Below are 14,936 nucleotides of genomic sequence, written 5' to 3'. Positions count from 1 at the left end.
ATCCATTCCCAGACAACCACAGGGGAATTCATTCCATTACAGCTTGGTATCATGGAACAGTTCATTATTCCTGGCAATGACTCAGGAAGGCATCTGCCTTGTATTGTTGTGAAAGATACCTGTCTTTTGCCCACTTATCTGGCTCCAAATGAAAGCTCAGACAAATGAGAGGGGTTCCAGGCTTCTATTATTACCTAGTTCAGGCTAACCAAAGCAGAGAACTGGGAGATTCTTATAGTGTGTTATCACAAGAAAGTTGCTTATATTAGAGGTATAAATCATCTACTGGAAAAGCTACTTTGATGATGATGACAATAGAATCCTCTGTCGTTACCCATTGCCTGGCAAAGTGTTACAGAGTTGCAGTGCAACTTAAGGGTTAACAGCAAAAGTTTAAAAATCATGACAAATTGGATTCCAATTTTGCCTTCCTCACTATCTATAGCAAGAAACAGCAATTTCTTTTTTCTGTAAAGGGTCAGCTAGTTAATTATTTTGGCCCTATGATCTCAGTCACAACTACTCAACTCTGCAGTGTGGTCAAAAGCAGCCACAGGTAATACACAAGTGAATGGGCATGGCTATATTCAAGTAAAACTTTTTTTACAAAAACAGGCAATGGAACAGGTTTGGACCATGGCTGTTGTTTTCCTATCCCTGATCTACAGGATCCTGTGCTAACAAGTTGCTTCAATTCTCTAAGGTTATTTTGAGAATAAAGATAGAATGCATACAACAAAACACTTACCACGTACTTGGCATATAGTAAGAGCTTGAAAATGGTAGTTGCTTTTATGTTATTAAAATATTGTATATCATATGTTTTAAGTGCTGTTGATTATGAGATGCACTGGGATTTCAGACATATTAAAATGATTAAAAAGTCCAAGCATTGATAAACTATAGTAACTAATTAATTATAGTGGCAAAGTCTTATTTAGGATTTTAAGTCTTGTTCTACCAGTGGTAATTTAAAGCTTCTTATACAGCATATCTTTGTGATGTCTTTTTTTGTCAGAGACACATGCCATGAACTCTTGGGACATGTTCCACTGCTTGCGGATCCTAAGTTTGCTCAGTTTTCACAAGAAATAGGTCTGGCGTCTCTGGGAGCATCAGATGAAGATGTTCAGAAACTAGCCACGGTGAGTTCATTTTCAACTTAAAACCAGTTCTATTTATGTCCATTTGTAAGATAAAGAAAGCTTCAGGGTTATTGACTGTGAATTTTAGGTAAATTTTCTGGAGAAAGCATGGTGAACTTACCTTTTCCTGTGTTGTATTCTTTTGAAGCACAATGAGTTCTCAGCTTATTGACCACCAAAACATTTGTATTTTATCATTCTTGTTCAGGAGTCAGCTAGAGATAAAGGGCTAGATAGTAAACATATTAGGTTTGTGGGTCGTAAAGTCTCTGTCAGAATTACTCAGCTCAGCCACTGTAGTATGAAAGCAGCCACAGACAACAAAAAAGTAAATAAATGAGTGTGACTGTGTCCCAATAAAACTTTATTTATAAAAGCTGGTGGTGGGCCAGATTTATCCTGTGTGCTGTGGTTTGCTGACCCTCACAGAAATATTAGTAACAGTAAAAGGCATACATTTATAATAAAGTAGGGGTTGCACCTGAAACTATCTCTGACTATTCTAGATGGTTGTAGTCAGACATAATTTGAGTCAACAACCAGTAAGACATCCAGGCTCAACAATTATTCTAAGTACAAAGCCAGAAAAAGATTTAATGGATGTTATAGTATCTTTCTAAAACTGAAGTTCTTCTGAAAACAAGCAATATGAGAGGAAAGGTCTAATGTTGGCTGCTACCTTTAAGATGCTGAAGGACCAGATCTAGCATGCTCATATGCCTTACCCCAGCTCCATTTCTAAGGGCCCAGGAAGAGAAAAAGCAGTTTTAGCCAACCCATTACCTACAGGGACCAGTCAGTTAGCTTAGTGAGCAAAACCACCAGGGGATGAAAAATGCATTCTTAAATTGTATGTAGTCAGCACAGGTACACAACAGTGGCATATTTGATATGCAGGAATATTCTTCATTTCCGCTCAGAAATAAGTTTTCTCCTAGATTTCTTAAAAACACACAGACCTTTCAGTACATCTTTTGTTTCCTACTTTTGATAAAGATATAGGAACTGGGAAATATTTCTCAACTAAAAGTTAAATAGCAATGCAGAAGCCATGGCAAGGACCTCTGGGGTCAGTATGGAGATGAATAAGCTCTGGTGGTGGCTGTGGTGGACGAGGGACAGCGTATCTCTTGTATAGTAGGTTCTCAGCTTCCACCGCTTGTTGCCAGAGGTGGGATGCAGGACTTTGTGTTGCTAGAAATCTCCTAAATTTTTTTAGAGACTGGCAATCTAGATTTCTAAATGAAATGTAATGATTTTTAAATGTTGGATTATTTAAAAAATCCCACTATTATGAGCTGAAGAAAATATATTTGTAGACTGAATCTAGATCTTGACTTCCAATGTGTAATTTCTGGTATAAGGATTGTATCTCATGTATATTGGCTATCCATCATGATATAATAAATTATCTCAAAGCTTAGTGGCTTAAAACAACAAACATCTGTTATATCATAATTTCTATGGTTGGAAATTTGAAAGCAGCTTAGCTGAGTGGTTCTGACTCAGGGACTTTCAGGAGGTTGTAGTCAAGATGCTGGCTGGGCCTGTAATTGTCTGAAGGTTTGGGAATTGGCTTCCAAAATGGCTCACTCATGTGGCTATTGGCAGGAGGCCTCAGTTCCTCACTGTGTGGGCCTCTCCTTAGGCTACTTATGACATGGCCACTGGCATCCTCCATAAGTGATGAGAGAGAGTGAGAGCAAGGAGAAAACTGTGATGTCTTTTGTGGCTTGATCAGATGCTGTTCACATTGACCATATTCTGTTCATTAGAAGGGACTCATTTCCGCCCACACTCAACTGGAGTGGAATTAGTTTTCACCATTTGGAAAAAGGATTGGCAAAGTATTTGTGGATATATTTTAAAACCACCATAGTCATGAGTTGTTTAGTTCTGAAACCTTGGTTCTGGTTTTAAATGCCTTGTTTTGGAACCTTTTCTGTGCCTTTCAGACTTGCCTTGACATTTTCTGGTTTTATTCTTTGACTCCCTTGCACCTATACCCTTGATCACGGAGCAAGATATATTGCTCACTTGTCTGACTTTGAATAGCCATAAACTGATACTCGATGGCCAGGCTGTGTGGAGCTGACTTGTGTGCGTGTGTGTGTGTGCATGTGTGCATATGAACATGTGCATCCAAATAGAGGAGAAGAAGAAAGGCAGGAGTTTATGGATGTAAATGTAGGTGAATCCTCGTGAGTGCTGTTAATCCTTTTTTTTGTTTTATTTTTATTATTATTATTATTTTTGAGACAGAGTCTCCCTCTTTTGCCCAGGCTGGAGTGCAGTGGTGTAATCTCGACTCACTGCAAGCTCCACCCTCCAGGTTCATGCCACTCTCCTGTCTCAGCCTCCTGAGTAGCTGGGACTACAGGTGCCCGCTACCATGCCTGACTAATTTTTTTTTTGTATTTTTAGTAGAGATAGGGTTTCACCATGTTAGCCAGGATGGTCTCGATCTCCTGACCTCGTGATCGACCTGCCTCGGCCTCCCAAAGTGCTGGGATTACAGGCGTGAGCCACCGCGCCCAGCCTGTTAATCTTTTTTTTTTTTTTAAAAAGCAGTAACATGAATACTGTTTTATTGTCCTTTATTTTTACAGTCCATCAAATTATGATTAATTAATTCCATCATTCAAATTATATTTATAAGGAATATGACATTGTCCTCCCCACTTTTTGGAAAATTATAGCTTATATTGACAAAACAGATTTTTTAGAGGAAGTTTGTACTGAATCTTTAAAGATGAGAAAAGATAGTCAAGTGGGGAAGAGTGAAAGAGGGAATAGAGGAATAGTTTCAGTCAGAACAATCTCTCTGGTTTGGCAGGGCTGTGCTCCTTTATGGGGGCTCTGGGGGATGATCCGTTTGGTTGCTTTTTCCACCTTCTTGAGGCGGTCTTCGTTCTTTGGCTCATGGCTTTCTTCATTCCTCTTTAAAGCCAGCAACGCTGCATCTCTTCGATCTTGTTTCTGTCGTCTCTCTCTCTCACTGACCAAGACTGAGAAAGGTCCTGTGCTTCTAAGGGCTTCTATGATTAGATTGGGCCTACCTGGATAATTTATGATAATCTTCCCATCTCTCTATGTGTGGCCATCATCAACATCTGCAAAGGTAACAAATTCACAGGTTCTGGGGATTAGGGCATCAAAATCTTTATAGGATCATTATTCTTTGTTTCTACTTTTACACTTTCTGGAAAAAACGAATACTCATACCTTGAAATCTATTTTAGTAGGCCAGCAAATTTGTAGGATGAGTAAGTTTTCTTTAGGAGCTTACATTCCTTAGGATAATTCCAATACTCTTGGCCTTGGGTTGCTTGAGCTCTAACAGCTAAAAACACTTCCATCTGGTAGAGAACATTAGGCCATTAATCATGTTTCACCATCTCTCTTTCTCTCCCTCTCTCTTTTGTTGTCCTGTCCTTTCCCTGAAATGTACCTGCTTTTTTACAAAAGCCAATTTAAGCTACCAGGTATTCTTTAAATGGCTAAAGGATCCTAGGTACCATGAGGTAGGGACAGGGAAAAAAAAAGAGCTGGTAGTTTCTTCAAGAAACTCACAGTCTAGTACTCCAAAATACAAAAAGCCCAGAGTCAGTATTCTTTTTTATTTAAATACATGAGTAGTTATGTAGAAGAAATGGATTTAGCTGAATATTCATCGTGTGTGAGTGGGTTCTGAGTTCAGTGTTGGAGGCTGGGCTTCAGGATAGGGGGCAGGAGCCGGAAGAGATGGTCTTCTCTGTATAGGTCATGGGTAGGAAGGATCAAGTGTCCACCAAGGAGGCCAACCTACCTGCAGTCTTATGATGATTTCGAAAGCTTAAAAAAAAGTGTAAACTTGCAAAGGACTTAACATAAACACTTTAAATGCAGTGAAGAATTTGGGATGGAATAGGGTTGGGTGTTTGCCTCACCATGGTTTTGCCTGATTCACTCATTTCTCTTTTCTTGATATTGCTTGAGCTCCCACCCCAACTCACTCTGACTTTCTCTCTCTCATGAACCTTTCAGTTCCAAATTTTCCCAATTCTATAGACTGCCCATTTACTTCAAATAGTGTTTTGGAGACCAAAGAGAAATTTGGAAGGCTTTTTCTGTATTATGTGGAGAGTATGGAGGAGGCTAAGGGAGATTGTTCCTGAGATGATACTAAAACTGCTGTTGACTTCAAGAGTCGCATACCATCCATCAGTTAAAAACAAAGTGAATAGAAAATTGCCAGAAGATAGTCTTGGGGAAACACACACACACACACACACACACACACACACACACACACACACACAGATTCCAACCAGGCAATTTCAAAGTAAGCCCTGGCATAAATAACCTGTTGGATACCATGCATATTAATGAACCTCAAGCCATATACTGAAACTACAAGGCAAATTTAATGACCCACTTACAGAAACAAAAAGTTTAAGAGCTCAGGTCTTACTGGCAGGGATAAAAAGTCCATGGCAGGGGGCTAGTGGTAGCTAGCAAGGCCAGAGGAGAAATAGAGGTATTATTAGCTGATTTTCTCAAAGTTGTTGACATTAAGTCTTCTGAAGAAGTAGAGGAAAATGAGCAATGAGATGTACCAAAGGAGAAAAATCTATAGAGAGGACAAATGGAAAGCCATGGAAATCACTATTTATGCAGAACAATGAGACAGGCCATATTACTCTTTGACTCTAGGTGAGATTTATATTATTAATGACTCTGTTTCTATAGTGCTTGTTTTTCCTTGTTTAGTGAATTTAAGCACTTAGGAAAAAGAGAGTCATGCCTAGTGAAAGCAGACACATAATAACTTTCTGTGATGTACTATCAACAAATCCGTCTAAAGAAGAAAACAACCTCCACTAGGATTAATCGGCAACGCCAAACTCTTTGTCCAAAGCAGGTTTTGAACTTCTTGGTCTGGTTTTCCAAGGTACTAGACTATATTGCCTCTAGGTACTCTATCTCCTTGCTATATTTCTATAGAATATTTATTTTGACATTTTAATAGTGCTCAGTTTTGAGAATAAAGCTATCTCTGCTGTTTAATAGGGGCAATGGTTTCTATGCCCCGAGAACCATTTAAATTAACTCTTTTGTATCTGAAGAAATTGATGACAATACTTAGAAAATATATTTCAAGTGCATTGTTATACATGTAAATAAATTGCCCTCTGATGGATAATAAATAAGACCACTGGTTGTGGCAGCATTACTCTTTTCATATTCATCATAGCTGTCCAAGTATGTGTGTGATAGATATGCAAAAATGCAAAAATATTCCCAATAAAGGCTGCTTAGAGTGTGTGATACTTTTGAGACCAGCTATTTACCACTGTAGCACTAGTGGAAGTGAATTTAATAGATTAGTGTGTATGTTAGGAGTGGTAAACTTCAATGTTACTTCAGTGGCCAGCTAGGTGGCACACACGTGTGAAATAGCCTGATATAAGAAAATAAGGAGTATTAGAGCATGTGGACAACTGGAGAATATATATTATGCTAAAGGGCTTCAAATTCAAAAACTGAAACAAGACAAAATGTTCTTTGGCTGCAAGTGGTGTCTGCAAAAAGCTGAAACAGAACTACAGGCTGTCAATTCTCTGTCCTTATATCTACAGTTAAATTCTAACTTAGACTATACCATCCTTGAGGGACAAGCCCATACTAGATTCTTCTTTATATCACATTGTACATTCTCAATTACTGTTTTCTGGACAGCACAATATTTTTCCTAAGACAGCTATTACAGTGTTCAGTAGAGGTAAGTATCTTATTGCAGTTGAGAGGTGACTGCTTTTGAGTTATAACTTTAAACCTGTTACAAACAACGACTTTCATACATATGCACTGAACATGTGTCAAATATTTATTTAAAACCCATTAATGAGGGAAAAGCAGGATGGTAAATCTAGTTCAAAGAAGAATTTGAGGAACTAAGAATATATTGTCACTGAAGGAAAGAATCTTGAAATAAGATGCAAAATGGTTAATGTTCTGCAGGGCAATAAAACTATAACCTTGAGATTATCTTTTCTACTGAGCAGAAATTATTTGCATGTCTAGTGGATAAAATAATTTGCAATTTATCGATCTTCACAAATTAACGTTGAACTTTACAGTTTGTGGACCCTAATAAATAGGAAGTCAGACAAAGATTATATCCCTTGGATCAGTGCTTCTCAAACTGTGGTGTATATGAAGTAACCTGAGGATCGTGTTAAAATGCAGATTCTGATAGAGTGGGTCTGGAGTGAGGCCTGAGACTTGGCACATGACAGATCTCACAATGATGCTGATGCTGCAGGTTCAAGGACCACACTTTGGTAGCAGGAAATGTGAGTGACATTTTAAACATGTGGATCCATTAGACAATAGGAGAGTATGTCTTTCAAAAGGCACATAGTAATCTTTCATCCTTATTTCCATATTTTGCCTGATTTTCTAACAACTGGATGAACAGGATATCACCAGATAAATATCATGAAGTATGAAATGAATGTATTTATGACTTATTCAAGCCCTGTAAACAGACCTTTGCATCTATGAGAGCCACGTCATTGCTTCTGTTTTGTGTCTCTGCTCTCATCCTCTTCTGTCTGCTGTTTTTCCATATGACTTACATTATTTGTTTTTATACAAATACACAAACAGAAATTTACTGATCAGATGAATTTAGGAACTAGTCCCTGAAATATATTGATTTCCCTTCCCCCAAATGTTAGAAAATGTAAAGGGGCATCTTTTGTCAAACAGTACAACCCATCCTATGATGCAGATGGCTTCAATTCAGTCTATTCATTTCTCATATCATAAAGGCATTTGAAACAGACAAAGCTGTGAATCATCTGTAGGGGAAAGCAATCAGTATGAATACACCACAGATGTTTCCAAAGCAGAATAAATCGGCCTCTGGCCCAGTTGGAAGTTTTCCTCCACAAAAGTTTTAGGTGATCCATTCAGTTCTGTCAACCCTGAAACATGTTTACCTTCACTTTCTGATTGAAGGATTTCTGTTACTGGGTCTTGGTAATGCTGATGAGAGGAGTCTTGGCTAAGGGTAACGAGGGAATAAGGAGTCTTTCCCAGAACCGGTTCCTGCAATATTAGCCTTATGGCCTTATGAAATGGTATTATGAGTTCTGTAAAAGGAGGGACCCATGGGCAAATGTATTTGGACAGCACTAGCTTAAATAAACAGCTTTGTGTTTTTTTTTTTTTTTTTTTTGAGACAGAGTTCTCTCTTCTTGCCCAGGCCAAAGTGCAATGGGGCAACCTCAGCTCACTGTAACCTCCACCCCCGGGTTCAAGCGATTTTCCTGCCTCAACCCCCCAAGTAGATGGGATTGCAGGCATGTGCCACTGCGCCTGGCTAATTTTTATATTTGTAGTAGAGATGGAGTTTCGCCATGTTGGCCAGGCTGGTCTCGAACTCCTAACCTCAGGTGATCCATCCACCTTGGCCTCCCAAAGTGCTGGGATTACAAACTTCTTAGAACCTTTAATAACATAATATGTGGAGTGAATCTCCCAAAGTGATAAAAACTTATTTTTCTAAACTTACCGTATCTCCTCCATTCGAAGGTGCCATTGGTTGTAAAACATAGTGTTAATTTAATAGTGGCTTTTTTTTTTAGAAGGAAAAAGATTCAGCTAGCAAAATTTTTGATATTGTAAGATGAAGCTCCATTTTGGAAATGTTAAAGTATAAAAAAAGTAAACTTGAGAATCGTTGGTCAAAGGGTACAAAGTTTTAGATAGATAGAAGGAATAGGTTTTGAGGTCTATTGCACAGAAGGGTGACTATAGTCAATAATAATGTATATTTCAAAATAACTAAGAGAGTAACTTTCAAATGTTTCACCATAAAAATAATAGGTAGGTAAGTGAGATAAATGGACATGTTAATTAACTTGATTTAATCATGCCACGTCACATACAAATATCAAAACATCACATTGCATCCCATAAATATATACAACCATGATTTGTCAATCAAAAATAATATTAGAAAAAGATAAATGCCATGCAAAGAGAGTCTGGCTGTTTTTACTCCCAGCTGACAAAGAAAGGGTGGCCAGTGCTTACAGTTATAAGCAAAACCACAGATGTCACTAGATGAGCGATGGGGAGAGAGACAGAGACAGAGAAAGAGAGAAGGGGAAGAGAAAGAGACAGCGAGAGACAGACAGAGAAAATGAGAATACACTGTAATCGTAAATTAGAATTTGGTTCTTTATCTGACCAGGAAAAGGGTGGAAGAACCGTGGTACATCTGAGCTCTGATAATGGCAAGGGTAGAACCCTAAACATTTAGATACTGATTGCTATGGAGTGCACTTGACAAGTAATACAAATCTTAGAAACAAAACAAAACAAAAAAGAAAGAAAATACATTATGTAGTCACAGTGGTCTCTTTTTATGAAATGCATATTAGCATCCCAAGCTTTTAGTATTCCAATAAACACATTTTAGGAGGTATGAATCTAGAATGTATTTTAAAAGGGTGAAATTCATTGTGAACCTGACCAGACCGTCAGCTATTTTATTTTATTTTATTTTTTGCAGGAAAGAAGTGTCAAGAAATTAATAATACAGGGTTCTGTTTCTACTTTCCTTGATTAAAACAAATAATTTGTTTGTTCCAGGTAAAAGAATTTGCATTGATTGGGGCTTTTGGTCATCATGAATCAGGTGTATTTGAATTTTCAGGATAACCGGTACTTTCTCATGCTGAGAGTTGTAATGAAATGTACCGTCAGTCAGTCTTAAACTGATAATCAACTATAATTTATATTAGGAGTGTAATTATAAAGGTAACCTTAGTTTATAAATTGCTAATTAATATTTTCCTGCCTGCTGAGGATATTAACTTGTTTCCTGGTCCCTCTTGTCTTTGCCTACCTGGCTGGGGATGGGGAATCTTTGGATGCTAAAAGACTTATGCACAGCTGTAGTTCTTTCTGAACATGGATGACATTAAAAATGACCACTTTAGTATCTCTACAGAAAGCTTGAAATAAGCCTCAGGCTTATTTATTCCATGTAGAGTCTTTGAACTAGTTCAGCTGTTTGGATCATTTGATACAAAGCTGACAAAGGGCTGGGAGGAATGCACTTTTATACATTCTTAATTGAGATGTTTGTGTGGATGATCAGTTTGTGTGTTATTTCTAAGAGTAACTTAATTAAAAGTTAATAATATCTATTCCAAGTCATTACTTTCACTTTTATGTCTGCTGTGCATATAGAAGGGTAGTAGCATCTTGCAAGAAGCACTCGAATTCTTTAACTAGTCACATAGACTTTGACTTCTGTCCTTTTTCATTATTTTCACCACTACCTTTTCTTGGTCTTTTTCTACCTGGGTGCTCTACCACACTTCCTGCTGACTAATTCTCTCCTGAGAACTTTGATATTGTAGCCCAGGCTGTTTTGTTCTACTCATATGTGCATGTTTCCCTTATTATATTTGTTGTTGCCATTAGGAGGTGTTTGCAATCTATTTATATTGTGATGAGAACACCACAGTCATCTGGAATTGGAAAAACAAACAGGAGCTCTGCATTGCCCACTATGTTCAGAAACAAATGCATTTGCAATCTGGAATAGTTATATATTTTTGCAACTCAAGTCTTTCTTTGTTATTTAGAACTGTGTGCTAGGGCTCTCAGAGAGCCATCATATAACTGCAGATGAGAAACAAAGCAACACAATCCTATTTTAGATATTTGAAAACTCATAAAGATAGGACTACCTTGGTAACTCTTTATTCTCTGTTCATGTGCTGAGTTGGGTGCTGAACCCACCATTCTCTGCACACACTTCATTTTGTCCGTGTAGAAACACTATGGTCAACAGCTGGGATCTCTCAGCACTCATCTGAGCTCGATGAAGATGCTATTCGGGATGTTTGCTGTGCAGTATGTCGTGTGGTGCAATGTGGTGAAAAGAATCTGAACTTGAAGTTAGCCCAGCTGGGTTTAAGTGTTAGATTTGTTACTTCCTAACCTTGTGCTCAGCTTAGGCACAAAGCAACAAATTATATGTCATCTTTCAGATGAAGATATTCTTCTACCGCCCAGTGTTGAATAAGGAGTAAAGGAGATGGCATACTTTAGTGATGTACATATGACATTATCTACATCATACCCAGGTCTGGAAATACTTCTTCTCACCATTACCTAAAAAATTCTAACTGCATCGAAGGAGTGTGTTATTGGATATATAATTTTAAAGTCATTTTAAGTCCTCCAATTCTCTAGTTCTTCCCATAATTCGAAAGTCCTGACATTGAGGCCTTCTTACTTTTTCTTCTCAAAGTAAGCTAGAATACATTCATCAAGCACAGAAGATTTCTGCAGTCATTTCAGTTTCCATAAAGATGTACAAAAGAAAGAGTTTTCTAGTTTAACTACAATGGAGTAGGCTCTCAAAATCTTAGACTTGTATTAACAGAAATATCTGTGGTGTAATTCCATTTCTAGCAAAAGCAGAAAGAAGATGGTTGGGATTTTTTTATGAGCTAGAATAGCAGAGGTAATGTTATATCAAACTATAGGGATTTAATTACCCCATTCCACAAATGTAGTTTTCAAATAAAGGAGTCAAAAGGATTTCTAAAGCTATTCTTCTGAACTGTGATATAAAAACCCAGAATACATTTAGTAGATGTAAAATGTATTACTGTACATTATGAGCCACCACCATGAATGGTATCACAATAAGAAACACGACATGAGATTGAACACACAGTGATTAGAAATCTCTTTGCTCTCTTCTTAGAAATATTGCAATTTGCTTAGAGTTTTATAGGCTTGTCACTTTAGTAAGGATGGGCATTTCTGGACTATTTCTGATGGGTGAATTTCACACTGGGGAAATGTCTCCTAGAAAAAGGAAATGCTGTCATTTGAGGGCTTAAATCCAGACTAGGGGTAAGTAAGAAATGCTGTTAGGTTTGGGAGGAATGAATCACCTTGTGAGGGGGGTGCTCATCATTTTTTTCAGGATCTGAAAGTCTGTCCTTTAGAATGTCCATAAAAAATCATCTCTTCAGCAACGAAGAGGAGGCTGATGCAAGGTGACTCAGGGACTTCTTTACTGAGGGGGCTTTAAAGTCTTTACAAAAATCTTTTTTCCTCTTTCTTATTAAAAAGGTAATATATATTTATTGTAGAAAATTTTAAAACATAGATAAGGAGGGAAAATAAAGATCACTTACACTATCACAGCAGCAATAAACACTCTTAACATTTTGGCATATAGTCTTCTAGTTTTTCTGAAGTCATTTTGCCAAGTCAAATAAGAACTTAGTAAATGGAAGTTCTGTCATTGGAAAAAGGAGCATGGAGGTGTGCATCCATTTATCAAACACTTGTGCTGTCAGGAGAGTCTTTATCTTTTATATCTACAGAGGAAAGAATAAATTGGGTATATTCTAGAAATATGGGGTTTGTGACTTCCACTCAACTAAGTTGCGAAGTGTTTTAGTGAACATTATCTGTGACTAATGAGTTTTGTTTGCTTTTCCTTCTTTGTTTTGAGAAAAAGTTGAGCAGATACCACTTTTTAATTAAATAATTGTTTTCCACACATATTTCCTCAATCTTCAAATTTTCCTTTAGTTCTGTCCCCATTAGTGAGAGCCATTTTCATCCAGTCTAATCAATACTTGTCCCTTTCATTGTTCTAATTTTGAGTTTAGATCATAAATATACACCTGCCAGTAGCAAAAGTATTCTACAGCTCTCCCACTGCACTTGGTCCCAGACACTCAAACTAGTAGGGCGTAAAAGGGAAACTGGAATCCACAAAATAGAGTGAACTCTACTGTATATGACACTATGCAGTTTTCCAGAGCTGTGCACTGTAGGGACCTGCTCCTGAGGCAGTATAGTATAGTGGGTAATTCAGAGTGCAAGTTTTGGGGTTAACTTACCTGGGTTTATACCCAGGTTCTGTCACTTACTGGCTGGATGAGGTTAAAGAGAAGATTATTCATAACACTTGTTAAAGAATGGTAAGGAAGACTTTATGCAGGACTATCAGGATAGGTGCAGAAACCATTGCAATCGAGTTTTGCAGTAAGGGAGGGAGATTAGGCTCAAATCCTGATACAACCAAGAAAAGTGAGACTTTATAGCCAAGAAACAGGGTTGTGGAGGTGGTGGTCAGTGCATGGAGAGTTACTAAGAGGAAACCTCAGGGGCAAGGGAGAATTCTGGCTAAACCGACCTAACTGGACTCTTGTGGAAGACAGGCCAGGATGATTCAGACATCATCTGGGGAAAGGTAGGGGATGAGGAATCTGATCAGATTCTGAGGATGATCAAATATCAAGGGTGATTCCAATCAGATATTGAGGGCAATCAGATGTCAAGGGTAAGGGATTCTGGCTAAATTAAACAATTTAGCAGGATTCTTGCTAACATTGGACAATGTAGACATGAGTACAGAAGCACCAAAGTCAAGGTGTCACTGGAAAAATGGCTCAGAGGAACCTGATTAGAGTTTAGTTAAGATGAAGATCTTTGTCAGTAACCTTGGACAAGTTACTTAACCTCTCTGTGCCCCAGTTTTGTCATCTTTAAAATGAGGCTAATGGTACTATCCAATCTTGTAGAGCTGTTGTGAAAATTGACGAGATCATGCATTGCGAAGCTGCTTAGCACAGTGCTAAGTGTTCAAAAAATGCCAGCTAGCATGTTTCACATGAGTGTACTCTCAGACTTCTAGGTGGCCATATCAGAAAGCACTCATGTCCAGGAAAGGCCCCTGGAGAGTTTCTTACTTTCTTCTGTGACCTTGGGTAATCCTCTACCATTCAGCAACTCACATTTTCCCTTCTGAAGTGTAGACTGTGCAGTTTATATTACAGAATGGTTTTAGATGGAGATAGCATGCTACTTTGCAATGTAAAGTGTTTTAACCGTAAATAGTAGAGGTAAGGCCTCCCCTAAGAGATGTCGAGCTTCTCCTTGGAGATGGAGGAGGCTTCCCCTGAGTTAATAGCACACCTCCCCCAAGCCTAGAGAAAGGCAAGTCACAGGAAGCAGCTTGGGGAAAACAAATGAGAAAATATTGTTTGTGCCAGTGAGGGCCTGTGAAAGATGAATTCCTGACTAAACTTCTTAAGCAGATTAGGAGTGATGCTGTTCATAAATACATGCAGCCCTCCCTGAATAACTAAATAAAGCAATAAATTTGGGGTTTCAAATCTTGGCTGCTCCTCCTTATGAGTTCAAGCTGCTGAGAACTCCAGCCAGGTGTTTGCAGTTTGGCTGTAAGATGGCTTCATTAACATACAAGTATGCAAAGAAGCCATTGGAAGAGTTCCAAAAGATGTTGTTTGCTCTAGTTTTGATGCGTTTTGGATATGTCTTCATGTTTGTACACAGGGGTCCTATGTTGGTGTCTAACTAGCAAGGTTTAAAAGTTCTCTGTAATAAAACAAGGGGATGTACCTTAAAATGACATGCTTTAGAAACATATAATTGTTTAGCTCTCACAAAAACTTTTTTTTGGCTGTTCACTTTTTCCTCTTTCAAATCTAATTAAGGAGTCTTAGTTCTTCCAAGAAAAAAGCCAAGGCTATAATAGGCAAGGTAAGGGCATTGGATTTTGCTTCTTTGCAAAGGTGTTCTAGCAAAGGCATACTCTTATTGTATTCCTATTAAATGTATTTTCCACAGCACTGATAGAATCAGTTATGGCCCATTCATTTATTCATTAAGTAATATTTACTGAGCAACTACTATGTGCCAGGACTGAGGAATTCAACTGTTAAA

General features: G+C 38.0%; 1 protein-coding gene across 1 annotated transcript in view; it reads left to right on the top strand.

Annotated features, from left to right (window-relative positions):
• The window catches only part of TPH2 (tryptophan hydroxylase 2), a 94,473-nt gene that overhangs the window by 55,806 nt on the left and 23,731 nt on the right, over positions 1-14,936 (top strand). The window contains exon 8 of the mRNA XM_010370738.1: positions 1,019-1,145. Coding sequence (XP_010369040.1) covers positions 1,019-1,145 — 127 coding nt within the window. The remainder of the gene's footprint in view (positions 1-1,018; positions 1,146-14,936) is intronic.

The sequence above is a fragment of the Rhinopithecus roxellana genome, chromosome 10, assembly GCF_007565055.1.
Source record: "Rhinopithecus roxellana isolate Shanxi Qingling chromosome 10, ASM756505v1, whole genome shotgun sequence".
NCBI lineage: Eukaryota > Metazoa > Chordata > Mammalia > Primates > Cercopithecidae > Rhinopithecus > Rhinopithecus roxellana.
This window is presented reverse-complemented; position numbering and strand designations above follow the sequence as displayed.